This window comes from Zootoca vivipara, chromosome 17 (genome assembly GCF_963506605.1).
Source record: "Zootoca vivipara chromosome 17, rZooViv1.1, whole genome shotgun sequence".
NCBI lineage: Eukaryota > Metazoa > Chordata > Lepidosauria > Squamata > Lacertidae > Zootoca > Zootoca vivipara.
This window is the reverse complement of record NC_083292.1, coordinates 13223700-13237726: the sequence shown is the minus strand read 5'-3', so window position 1 is coordinate 13237726 and position 14027 is coordinate 13223700. Positions and strand designations below refer to the sequence as shown.

The window sequence follows — 14027 nt, the reverse complement described above, 5'->3', positions numbered from 1 at the left end:
GTCTAACTTATGTCATCTATGCTGTGGTAACTTCTAAGTTAGATTACTGCAACATGTTATATGTGGGGCTGCCCATGAAGACTGTTCGGAAACCTCAGCTTGATGCAGAATTAAGCAGCCTGGGTTATTGTTATACAGTGGTACCTCGGTTTACAATGACGATCCGTTCCGGGGAGCCAGTCGCTCCCCGAGTTCGTCGCTCGCCGAAGGCACACTTCTGCACGTGCGCGAAGCATCAATAGAGTGCTTCTGCGCACGCACGCACTGCACAGATTGCTTCTGCGCATCCACTCACGTGGAACCTGGTTGTAAATACTTCCGGGTCCACGGCGGTCACTCTCCGAGTTCGTCACTAACCGAGGTTCCACTGTAATACTATGGTATTTATTATATTGTCGCCGGCCTGTGATCCTACGATGAAGGACGGTATAGAAATTTAATAAGTAATAAAATAACATACAAATTTAAAATAAGCTTTTAGCGGACGTTGATCTGCAGTAGAATGGAAACAGCGCTGATTGCAATGAATACAGGGCAGGATAGAAATTGCTGCCTCCTTACATCCCTAGGCTGTTTGGTACTGTGCTTCCTGTGCCTGTCACACCTACAACTACAATATAGATTTAGTGAGCTTTTGCTGTTGTTGTTGTTTATTTAGGATGAGAGACAACGCATAGAAACCTTAGGAGGTTGCCTTATCTACATGGACTGCTGGCGTGTCAATGGAACCCTGGCTGTTTCCAGAGCTATCGGTAAGCCATGTTCTTGAAGAACAACAGCACTAATGTGTTCATTTACCATATTTAGCTCTAATGAAATATTGTCAGCATGTAAGTGTGATGGGGCGGCTGTTGTTTGTTCTACCACCGTTCACAACTTTGCATTCCGCATCAGTTTGGAAGTTATTTCAAAGCACAGCCTTGACAGCTAGAAACTTCACAAGTAACCTGCATAAAAACACACACACACACACACACAGGGGAGAATAGTTTGATACTGCAGGGCTTTTGTGGAAATCTTAACGAACAAGAGAAAAGCAGCCATATCCTAACTGCACAAGGCCATTTGTTTTGTTCTTACCAACAGACACTGCAGCATTTTTCTAACCTTGGACTGAGTCGCTGCCGTTATTGCACCTACATTAATAATTGTTCCATGTGGTACATTGCCATAGCAACACAAACCTGACAGTGCACACTGAAGAATACTGCTCTTGCAGCTCTTTCCTCGAAGCATCTGTAAAACTATTTTATTATTATAGTTGTGCCTCCTCAAATGGCCCAAGCATGCGCTTCCTATTGAGAAGTCATGGATTGTTTCCCCTCTTCACTTGATAACTTTTTGCAAAATGTGTGTGGGGGGGGGGCTTTTTTAGGGCCAAATATAATATAATTTTTAATAAATAAATAAATAAATATCCTAGATCAATTTTTGAGAAATCTTGATTATAATGCTGAGTGCATAGCTGCCAAGTACCCCGTTTTCCCCGTATTTTCTTACCGTTTCCCGCAGGTGTCCCGAATAGCAAAATACCCCGTATTCCCCTGGATTACGGAGCTCCTGCCGGCGGCCATGTTCTTCTGGTGCCGTGCCGGCACCGGAAGTCACTTCTACGCACTTCCGGGCGCACTTCCGGACATATCATGATATCATGGTTTTGGGCGACATATCACCCAGCCCTTCCCACCATGCTCTAATTCTTTTATTATTACATTTATACCCCACATTTTCCTCCATGGAACTGGGGGTGTCAACCATGGTTCTCCCCCTGCCCATTTTACCTTCACAGCAACCCTGTGAAGTAGCTTAGGTTGAGACACAGCAACTGGCTTGTGGTCAGCTTCATAGCTGAGTGGGGATTTGAACCCTAGGCTCCCAGCTCCTAGTCAGACACTCTAACCACTAAACTACACTGCACTGATCCTTTTTTTTGTCATCTAGCTAACACACCTTTTTTAAACTTTAGGGCAGAAGTCCTTTTTATTTTTCTCTTCAATTGTACAATGTGTCTTTTATAAGATTACGATGGGGTGGCACGGGGCGTGATGGCATTGCTGGGGGTTGGACTGGATCCTTGGGGGTACTTTCCAACCCTTCAATTTTATGATTTTTATGATTCTAAGCAGCAAAGTACCAAAGCTTCCAAGAAAGACAAAAAATCCAGAAGGGGAAACAAACCAGAGGCATTTCCAAAACTAATTCATAGAAGCGTCCCTTAATTTTGATTAACTGCTTTTACTGCTTTTACTAGTAGTTGCATATTTTATGTGTTTAACCTTCTTGCGGGGGTTGGGGGACAGAAAGGCAAAATAATGGGTTTTAACATTTAAAATAATTCTATATGTACGTGGGTGTGTTTGTTTCATCAGTAGCTCACTGGTGAAAATCTTCTCCCTTGCCAGTATTAGACATTAGACATGACGCTGCCTACAGCAAAGAACTGTGTGTGAAGAGGAAGAACCATTTGCTGCAAATTCATATCACTGCAGTGAGAAAACAGAATAATGAGCTGGAGGATTGCAGCCGGATTCTGGGGCTCATTTAAGACACCATGCCAAACCACGGCTAAGGGAGCTTTACGTGAACTGACAACCCCTGGTTTGCAATGCCAAAATTGGAACCTATGGTTTGACACAGATTTGAAAACCATGGTTTGTGCTAAGTTTGGCTTGGCGTGATTCCTGAATTAAGAATGCATAGTTACTGCTGTTGCTCTGCCTTCGAAGCTGCTGCACCATGGAGACGAGAGAGAATTTAGGAGCTTATGAAACAGTCTGCCAAGAGGAGGGGAAACAAAATCAGACAAGCAATTCTAATCCACAGTTTGCATCTTTGGGAGCTTCAACAATGGCTGTTGTTATCACAAATTATGGTTCTCGGCTCTCGCATAATTCGGAGATAGGAAGGCATTTGACAGCGAGGTAGGGGAACCAGGAGGGTGGGGCGTAAAGTCTCTTCCTGTTAGTTTGGGAGTTGGTCAGAAGTTCCCATCCCCTCTTGCTGCCTGACACAAGGAAGGCTGTTGGAAGTGGGGAGTCAGAGGCGTCCAGAGACTCTTTTTCTTTTTTTAAGTAAAGAAAAATAAAGAAAACAGCACAAAAAATATTGGTCCTCATTCTCGCTGCACCATCTTGGCTGACATGTTGTTCATCACAGGAACTCCTTCAAGCCGTGCTGTGTTCCTATGCTTCTCTTCCCTCCTAAAAGAAGTTGCACATTAAAGCAAATGTTAATCAAAGCAAAATCGGCAGGTTCCTGCTTAGGCAAAACAATTGAGGATTTCAAGGGAAGCTATTTCATTTATTTTTTAAAAAAACAAAACCCTTTGGGAAGATCGACAAGATTTTTCAGGGGGGTGGGTGTCACTTATCCATGGAAAACCTTCAGTTCTAGCTCTGTAGTCCTGGTTCGCCACCTGCCTGCAATGGGATTTTTTTGAAAGACCTTTACAGCAACAATTTCCTCCCCCAGAGTCCTGTGGGTGGATGCCTGTGGCGCATGCACATGCGCACATGCTCTTTTTTCGTGCACCACATTTGATCACACACAGAGAGACAACTCTTTCAAAGCAGCGGCTGCATTTGCAATCGACAACCAAACCCCTGCTTTCCAAAGTGCCTTCTCTGCTGGGGAAGAGCAGAGCAGACTTCTTTCCATCCTGGCAAGGATAAATTGTGCTTCTTCCAGCACCATTTACCTGTTTGGTGTGCTGAGGAGAAGGTTTTAATGGAGAGATAGATGCACGGGAATGACTCTCCCTATCTGACTACCTTCCCATTCAAATAGAGAAGTGCAGAGAAGTGGTCTTCATTGGATCAGAAGTGCTGGCAGGGGTGGGGTTGGGTGGGAAAATTAAAGCCCCCCCCCTCGCTCCTTATTTGATGACTTTTTATTGTGCTTCATCTTCGTGTGGTTTTTAACTTTATGTGTACACCACTCAGCAATTCTGAATATTAAGTAGTATACAGATACCTGAAATGAAATAAATATACACAAGATCACTGTCCATGCACTGCAGTTTGCAATGTTTTCTCCTCAGCTGTGGGAAGGCCTTGTCAGGTCACAAAGGTTGGCTTGGCATGCAGATCTCCCACCCTTGGTTTAGAGCAGGCATGTCCAAAGTCCGTCTTGGGGGCCAACAACATTGGTCGGCCCTCACGCACGTTCATTTCATCAAATCTGGCCCTCTTTAAAAAAAGTTTTGGCACCCCTGGTTTAGAGCAACGTTCCCCAAACTTGTGTCTGTAGCTGTTTTTGGACTGCAATTCCCATAATCCTTGACCACTGGCCCTGCTAGTTAGGGTTGATGGGAGTTGTAGTCCAACAACAGTTGGGAGACCCAAGTTTGGGAAAGCCTGATTTAGAGCTTTGCCTTAAACAAAGGCAAAGGTTGACGGCTCTGAAAAAGGAATGGGGCAGATGGGATTTTGTACCCCTCGTGGTAATTTACTTCGTTCTCTCCTGCTTGCTTTTTAGGAGACCCACTCCAAAAGCCTTATATCTCTGGCTGTGCAGACAGTGCAACATTTGAGCTAACCGGGGCCGAAGATTATGTGCTTCTCGCTTGCGACGGGTTCTTTGACACCATCCAACCTTTTGAGGTGGTGGACCATGTTCTAGAGCACTTAATGCAAAACAAAGGGGATGGCCTCAAGATTGCGGAGAGGCTGGTGGCGGCCGCAAAGGAAAGTGGATCCACTGACAACATCACTGTCCTGGTGGTGTTTCTAAGGGAGCCCAAAGACATCATGTCCGACTGCCTCAGAGACCCTAGAAGCTGCTCTGCTGACGACAGCGCAGGGAACCCGCTCCTTAACTTTTTCACCTCCGAGAAGAACCATTGAAATGGAAGACGAAAGGGTGACTATCCGATGCGTTTAAAGCACAACGTCCAAACGTAAGCAAGTTTAAATGGGGGTGGGAATCCTTTTACCACTGGAAAATGAAAGCTATTGTGTGGCAGACAAGATACAAGAACCCAGGGTTGTCTTCAACTAAGCTGCTCAAGAGTAGGCCCTTTAGAAATCAATGGACCTAAACTAGTCATGCCTAGTTTCAATGGGTCTGGTCTATGATTCTTCCATAACTCTGACCTGTGTCTGGATTGTACCATTTTAGATTGCAGGTTCAGGGAATGCATAACTGAATGCCCCTCCGTGCAAAAAAGAAAAAGAAATATTTTTAAAACCCAACAGCCTTCTTAGATGCAGCCAAACTATATACCTGGGTGAAGGCTTCTAACCTTGCTTCTCTCTGGGTGCATTTGATCACAGTGGCAAACCACAGTTTGAAATAAGACATGGTTTAACATCCACAAGTGCTTTCCGGACTGCACTCTGCAGAGGAGAAAACGAAGCCAGAGTTTGACTTGATGTGACCCGGTTTGTCTCCTCCAAACAAACCATGAGCGATAAGTCAGAACCAACACTGGCTAATGGTTTGTGTGGAGGAAACGAACCATAAGGCTCAGTTCATGTGACTTGTTTCCTCTGGTGCATGATACAGGAGCAGGGAAATTTAAAAAAGGCTTGTACACCACAAATAAATGATAGTTTATTTTAAACGTTTTTTTAAAATGTTGAGTGCAGACCAGGTCTCTGACACACAGTTTTCTGTGTGGAGGGTTTTGTTTTGTTTTTAAATGGAGGCGCATTCAGTCGTGCAAATCCCCATCTAAAGTCTGCCATGAAACAACTCCGACACAAGGCCTCAAAAAGTCTGGTGGTTTTGCATTTACTTCTTTGAAGTAGTTTTAAGCCTGCCCATTCATATCCCTGTCTCTTGGGGAGATGGTAGAATAACATGCTGTATGTTAAAGATCAATACTTGGAACCCACTGGAATAATTTTAAATATCATTTAAAGGGGATTGCATTTAGATGCTACTTAATGATAAGCGTGAATAAGCTACCACACCCTCACCAAAGATGAGTGAATTGCTGTGGACAGATTCAGTATTAAACAAAGTACCAGATACTGGAACATCACAATATTGTTTTGCATAAGAGCTGACGTCCCCTTCTCTTCATTGCATACCAAAGAAAATATTACTAAGGAATATCAAGAATGTGCTAACGAGGCTTCAAAAGAAAGGGAGCTTAGATACTTAAATGAAAAATGCATTTCCGAAAATAATACCTACTAACGTACCAAACTATGAGCACAGGAAATGTCTATAGGAAGGTGCCATTACTTGTAAACACCATTAGTGTCATGGAGGCCAATTTTTATTCAGTGGGTTGCAGCCAATTCACAAACACAACTCTTGAATGAGCCTCATCCATTCCATTGAGTGTATAAGGAAACAGCATTCAATGGCTTTTCAGGGTTTTACCATTCCATCCTACCGGTGCCTATTAAGTACTGTGGACAAAATATTTTATCATCCGGTTTGAAAAGACATTGGCCACGTTCACATGGCGTGTTAAGCTATGGTTTGTTTTATCCATGGTTTGTTGGAACAAACCAATGTAAGTCTCATTGGTGAGCAAATTAACCATACCTTGTTCCACCTAATGTTGATTTCATTTTCTAACCACTCTTGCCACACATCCTATCTGGGGAGGGGCACCAAAATAATCCAGCATTACGCCAGGATAGTAGGCGTAGCAAGAAACTATGGTTAGCACAAGCCAAAGTTTGTAAGCCAAACCATAGTTTCATATTCTGGTTTGGTGCCCACAGGCAAACCATAGCCAGTTGGCTGAGGCGGGTTAACAAACTACAGCTAAGATAGGCAAACCATGGCTTCATGTTCGGAACAATGGGCTGGTTTGAACACGTTATGTGCATCTCATTGTGAATATAACATTTAGTATTTTATTATTTTTATACTCTTCTGTGGTTGAGGACTTTTTTTTAGATGTGTTATGTTCAAAGCTTTATTTATATCAGGATTTAGATGTATATAATAGTTATTTTTTGCCTCTGGTATTTAAAACTGGCCACTCTCAAGTGCCATATGTCATTTTGACACAGATGCAAAGGGCTGCTTCTTCTGTCATGATGTGTGTGACGTGTTAGTTTTCATATTCATTTTGAAGAGGTGATTTATAATGTTAATTTAAATACTTGTAAAGCACTTAAGGCTTTCTTGATGTATGCAGAAACTGGTGTGGGCAAGAACCTTTTCATTTAAAATATTATTGTGGAGGGGGGGGCATGCTATGTTAAAAGCTTTCCCAAGAAGGTGTGATTTTGATCTAAAGGAACTGTTCAGCTGCCCTTTTAGTGAGAATAGTAAGAGCTATTCGAAAGTGAATCGGACTCCCTCAGAAGGTGGGGGGGTCCTCCTTTGTTGGAGATTTTTAAAGAGAGGTTGGATGGCCTCTCAGGGATGCTTCGGCTGTGATTCCTGCATCAATCAAATTCTGTACCATCAATCAAAGCACAGCTGTTTGAGGCTCAAACAACCCATGATGCCGGCAGACCTGTTTCGTTTAAACTTGGCTCTGTCCCAATCAAATAGGTTGGTTTTGTTTTCAAGCGCAAAAGGGAACACAAGCGGAACACTCCCCACCCCACCCCCCAATCCCATATCCAAAATTCATTTTCCTCTAATCGCACTCTGATTCCAGAGATGAGCATAGCTGGAAGACAAGTATCTCAAAGGAGCTAAATAAACTATAAAGGAGGGAGCAACGTTCGGCACCCCTCGTCCGCACACATCTTTTGCTCTTAAAACACATCCCTCCCACTTCATATGTGATTGAAGCTGGCCTGGATTGTGAACTATGTTGCCATTGCAACATAGAGTTTGAACCCAAGGGCTGTACCCAGTATACCCTGTCCAGTAGCACAAGGTCTCTTAATGTTGTGGAGCAGGAATCCCGTGCGGCAATTGCACTAGTGGAAACTCATCCAGCATTAGCAGCAGCAACCTGCTTATGGGACCAAGTCAGTCTTGGTAGTCGGACCCGCGCACTGCCGAACACCCTCCCGTCAGATGTCAAAGAGTTAAACAACTAGATACCTTTCCATAGACACCCGAAAGCAGCCCTGCATTTTGTTGGACGCTGCCCAGAGCGCCTGGGGTAACCCAATCAGATGGTACGGGGTGTAAGAAATAAACTATTATATTATAAGTATTCTCTTGAACAACCACGGGTGCGAAACATTTCACAAGCAGAATAAGTACACCATTAAAGTGACTTTAATTTAGCACTGTTTTGGATACAGCCCTGAGTTCAGGATCTAAAGGTTGTCCAGTCCTGCTTGTGGTTAATTCCAGTGTCATTTAACATAGGAAACCACTGGGGGAGAGATGACTGGTGGGGCCCATGGTTGATCCTGCCTTGTTCCGGTGTGTGTGCCTTGTGCCTCTTGGATTCAATGTGTGTTCCGTATTCTGAAACACTGTTTTAAAAAGAACACGAGACATTGTGTGTTCTTGGGGGCAGAAACATCTCTAAGAGAGGTGTGTCATTTGCCCTTTAATACTGTAGTGGCCTGCTAATAGAGCAGATTTGGTTTCTCTTGTGATCTGGGAAGGTTTCCAGTTTGCCAGAAGTACTGCAGATTGGTGAGGCAAATGGATGGCTTTTTAAAGGAGGACTAATGAACCTGCAGGGACGCGGGTGGCACTGTGGGTTAAACCACAGAACCTAGGGCTTGCTGATCAAAAGGTCGGCGGTTCGAATCCCCGCGACAGGGTGAGCTCCCGTTGATCGGTCCCAGCTCCTGCCAACCTAGCAGTTCAAAAGCACGTCAAAGTGCAAGTAGATAAATAGGTACCGCTACAGTGGGAAGGTAAATGGCGTTTCCGTGTGCTGCTCTGGTTCGCCAGAAGCAGCTTTGTCATGCTGGCCACATGACCTGGAAGCTATAACGCGAGATGAGCACCACAACCCCAGAGTCGGTCACGACTGGACCTAATGGCCAGGGGTCCCTTTACCTTTACCTAATGAACCTGCAGTATTTGAAATCTCTCACCATAAAGTCTCTTGGACTCTAAGGATTGATCCATTGACCTGGTTTACAGTAAGCTGAACCTCCTTTCTTCGGGAATTGGTTGTGCCGTGGGAAACACTGTCACCTGGGTGATCCAGCCGTGTCTCTACTTAGCCCACGTATGATATCAAGCGGGGGCAGGTGGCCCTGGTTTGTGGGAAATGGCCTCAAAGGCAAAATAATGTCAGGCCATATTTGGCCAGAGCTTCCCCATCCCTGGCTTTCTGGAACCACACAAACATGTAGGGTCTGGGAACAGCTCACAGCTACTTTGCTCCATGCTGCTAGGTTAAGCTCGATGCTCACTAACTTTGATTTGGAGCAAAAAACAAACACACACATAACCTCTGTGTATGCCATGTTACATACACACACTCAATGCATGTGTTAGTTTGCAGGTAGATATTGTTACAGGGTGGAAATGCGATGCAGAACAACTAGTACCTTGTTAGTTGAAAAACACGAATTCTTTTCTTTGGAATCTGTTGTTATTTCTTGAGAAGTTGCTTGATAGAACTCCACACCAAAATGCTCCCGCTCCCCCCCCCCAATTTAAATCCTCAACAACTCAACTTCTAAAAATGCCACCCCCTGTTCACTGTACTCCTCAAGCAAAATATCAGAGTGGTGTCCTTTTGAGGAGTCTTGGGCAGCAATCCACATTCCCACTGAAACTAAATGGCAAGACTCTTATATATTTGAATGAGGCCTAGCCACTTATAAATTCCAACCCCCATATATGTCTATTTGCGAAAGAAATATTAAGTCACATATACTAGAGGGACCTGCCATCACTAGTCTATAAACTAGAAATGCACAGCTTACTGGTGTAAACAGGGACATTTTCCCTCCCAAGGGGAAAAGGCTTCCTGTCTCATCCTGTTAATCTGTTTGACATGCAGTGTTTTGCAGAACCTTTGAGAGAGCAAGGGAATGTGCAGAACAATTTTTAGAACAATGGGGGAGGGGATTAAAAAAAGAAGAAGTAAATCCACCCTCTAATAGTGGTGATGGAGTGAAAGGGAGGGATGGGAAAGCATTTAAGAATTATTAGTGCCTGCTTTTGAAAGGAAGGTGGGCTGGAAAATAGAGCTACATATGCCTTGCTCCTTATCAAGAGATGCAGAGCACTGGAGGAAGCCAGAAATCTTATGCTGGCAGGCTGAATCTGATAAATATAGCTACCATACCATGAAGAGACATTGGATGGTACAAGGCAGCTGGCAGAGATGATAAGAGGTATATTAAATAGGTTTTGGGTAGGGAGTTCTCAAAGCATATAGATGCCCATGTGTTTTTTTCAATCCTAGGGCATTTCCCAAATACAGCATGCAAGAAACAATGTGTGTGTGTGTGTGTGTGTGTGTGTGTGTCCGTACTTGCATGTACAGAAATGATACACACACACAGAGTACAGTACTGTATATGCAAGTAGTGCCCCACACATGCTTCTGCTGCTGTAAGTGAATTTCCTGAAGGCTGCTGATGGCTTGGCTTGATACTGCAGGTTTTGTTCTGATAGGATGAACAACGGCAGCTGAATAATGTTAATCACAGCAATGACTTTAATCGTTGACACTGAGTGGAACTCAAGAGTGGGATGATGCCTTGCTTCTGTTCCACACACACACACACACACACACACACACACCCCACAAAGCTTCTTTTCTTTTTCAGGCTCTCCCAAAGCAATTAGAATCTTTTTTCGTTAAAAAGCTCTAAAACTTCTAGAAAAGAAAGTTGCCCTCGTTTGAAACGGGCTTTGCTCTCCGTGTTCTGGCAGCACCTGCTTTTGCTTCATTAGAGCATGTTGGCTTTCCTTAGACCAGTAAATGACTTCATCACCTGAGCCAAAGCGGTCATGTTTCAGGTGAGGTGGGCATCATCCTGAAAACCTCTCTTTGCCAGGTGCTGGGTGGCAGAGGATGACTCATGCTGTACTTTATCCTCATTTGTGCCCAGGTTTCTTATGACTAAAAAGGGAGCACAGCACCTTTAATCAGTCTGTGGGCCACTCTCCCTTTTTTAAGCAAACTTCCTATATCCTAGTTTCTACACACTGTTTTCCAGAGGCACCAGGGACACATTCTAAGCCAGGCAAAAACACTCAAGGGGTGGTATCAAGTGGAGGCCCACAGGCCAGACAGAGAGGGAGGCCTCCGTTTCACTGGTAGTCAATGGGGCAGGTCAGGCATAAGAACAGTGTTTCTCAAATTGGGCTCTCCAGCTGCCATTGGACTACAACTCCCATCATCCCTGGCAACTGCTCCTGCTAGCTAGGGATGATGGGAGTTGTAGTAGTCCAAGGACATCTTGGAGGTTTATCACCCCCACAGCAGGGTGCCTTTGGAGAGCGAAATGCATGGTATGCTGGCAACATCAGCTCTGCATACTTTGAAAACTCATGGAATCATGGAATTGTAGAGTTGGAACGATGGCTCAGGGGTAATGAATTCCTGTTTAGTCCCCAGAACCAAGTTGACTTTAATTCGAAGGAAGAGGAGATAAATATATATACCGTATGTTTAATAGTCAGCTGTCAGTTGATAGAAATGGAAACTAGCTCTGCTGCTTCCTTTATGGCTTCAACTCCCCCCCCCCAAAAAAAACTTATTACCTTTCTTAGTGACAGGGATGGTTTAATGCAGGCATCCCCAAACTTCGGCCCTCTAGATGTTTTGGACTACAATTCCCATCATCCCTGACCACTGGTCCTGTTAGCTAGGGATCATGGGAGTTGTAGGCCAAAACACCTGGAGGGCCGCAGTTTGGGGATGCCTGGTTTAATGCTACTGTTTGCTCTCTAGATGTTACAATGTGTCAAACACATAGACTTTTAACTGCTGTAAGTTTTATTCAGTGGGAATGTATAGTTATACGAGCCCAAACGACTTGTACGAATGGGACTGTCACTGTCGGATAGCCAAGTCCTCCTGTCCCATTCTGCCTCTTCTTTGCCTTATTTTCTGGACTTCTAACTAGAATGACCACTCGCAGCCTCTCACAGAGGTGTACTATTTGGACTTGAATTCTCCCTGGAGATTCATTACATCAGGAGCTGCCCTTCTAAATTTCTTCCAGGGCTTAGATTCCACTGACCAAACTGTGGAAGTCAGATTCATACTACAGAGTTTTGCAAAAGCAATAGAAATGCAGTTGTAGGGCCAGAACATCCAGTGTGCGGAAGACCATGAAAGTAAAGGAAGGTGATGAAATCAGGCCTCCATGCAAGCATTTATATGAATGCATAGCCTGTAGAGTAGCAGCTTGGGGATGGGAGGTGAGGGAATTTGTTTCTGTCTGCATTTTAGTGAGAAACTAGCTAATGCACACTTCTGGAACCAGTGTGTGAGTCCAAACACAATCATTGTGCAGGGCACCAAAACTAGGGTTGCCATACATCTGGAATTTGTCCTGGATTTCAATGTTGGAATTATAGTCCGGTGGAAATCGGTAAAATGTCACACAATGAAGTGTGCGTTGATTTCCCAAAAACCAGCTTTTGTGCCGTGGATTTTTACTTCTTGAAATATGGCAACCCTAACCAAAACATGTATTTTGACCCTTAAAAGCATTAACCACTTGACTGCACATCTTTAATAAGTTTCTTTTTCTACTTCCCATCCTACTTTTTTAAAGAGCAGATTCTCAAACAACATAATTCTGCCTTATTGTTACTGTTATTATTACTATGATGATGGTGATGATGATGATGGTTTTGCAGCATACGGCCTATATATAGAGCCCACTCTCTGAACAGTCCGTTGGCCATCTTTGCTTCAGCCAAACTGGAGACGATTAAGCTGCTACACTTAATAATGCAGCATGCTTTTTGTCGAGCCATTTCTTCAGCATTTGGCACATTATATAACTACAGAAGTACAAGCGGTAATGCTCCTCTTCTGTAACCACTCCTGCTGATTCCCCACCACCACCACAAGTTGTCAGTATTAATGACTTTGAGAGTACTTAACTGTTGCTTTATCTTGGCAGCATTCCTTCATTCTGTCCTGTTGCCTAAACCAACCTTGAAAGGAACCCCAACAAAAATTATGTTTAGAAGTAAGGAAGTTTTTATTCTGTGTGTAATCCTATTTATTTTTTAAAACACTGTCTGCTCATAACGAAGACTGAAATAGGGTGGGCTTTTATAAACTGTTGCTCTGGTACCTTTGGTAGCCAGAGGTTTGTTAGCCTTTTCATAGTTACGATATATGCATGAACTGTAACCCTATTCTTATTAATCATGATTATATGCTTATTCAGATTGTAACTTCTTTAAGCACACAGATTTTCCTAATGGTGCTTGTGTATATTCTGCAATATTTCCTGTTATTTATTTTTGCATGAGGTTGATTGGATTTGTGTGTGTGTGTATTTTATATATATATATATATAATATGTGTATATTATATATATAATTTTTCCAGTATTTGCACAGAGTGCCTCATGTACCTATTTGCAAACCATCCGGAAGAAAATGCGGAGAACAATGGCAGGGGGGAATTACTGGCTATAGGATGTGATGGTTTGAAGTGTTAATAAATGACGAAAATGTTTCATTTGTCCTTTTCTGCGCTTCATTTACAAATGGCTGAAATGTGAGGAGTTAATTTTAAAGAAAACGGATGTGCTTTTCCCAACTCATGGACACCAGATGCATGTTTACTTTGGATTCCACCCCACCGCCCCAGTTGTTATTTCATCCACCCTTTCTCCTTGCCAAACTGTGAAAAAGAAAAGCTTTGAAAAGAAAATGTGGAAAGGGTGTTTTCTGGTGCTGCTTCCACACAGCTGGATTGTAGCTACATTGTTTTCCAGCTGTCGCAACAAGTTTTTTGTTTTGTTTTCTGGGAGAGAAAGTGGGAGCGGGGAGAGAAAACCCACTGCACCCTAGTCTGATGGTGATTCTGGAAAAGATGGAACTGCAATGTCTCATAGCGTGCAATAGAGCAGGCACGTCCAACAGTAGATCACTGGTCGTCTGTGGTAGATCACTGGTAGATCAGTGGCTCCCCCCAAAGAAGCTCAACAACTTTGACCTGAAAAAGGGGGTAGATCACTGCCATTTTTTAATTC

At 43.6% G+C, this 14027-nt stretch overlaps 1 protein-coding gene across 2 annotated transcripts in view; it reads left to right on the top strand.

Annotated features, from left to right (window-relative positions):
• PPM1F (protein phosphatase, Mg2+/Mn2+ dependent 1F) overlaps positions 1-13507 on the top strand; it is a 41270-nt gene extending 27763 nt beyond the window's left edge. For both annotated transcript variants that reach the window (XM_035098330.2, XM_060269787.1), the window contains exons 6-7: positions 659-752; positions 4477-13507. In XM_035098330.2, coding sequence (XP_034954221.2) covers positions 659-752; positions 4477-4844 — 462 coding nt within the window. In that variant the 3' untranslated portion in view covers positions 4845-13507. The remainder of the gene's footprint in view (positions 1-658; positions 753-4476) is intronic.
• The last annotated feature ends 520 nt before the right edge of the window (positions 13508-14027 follow it).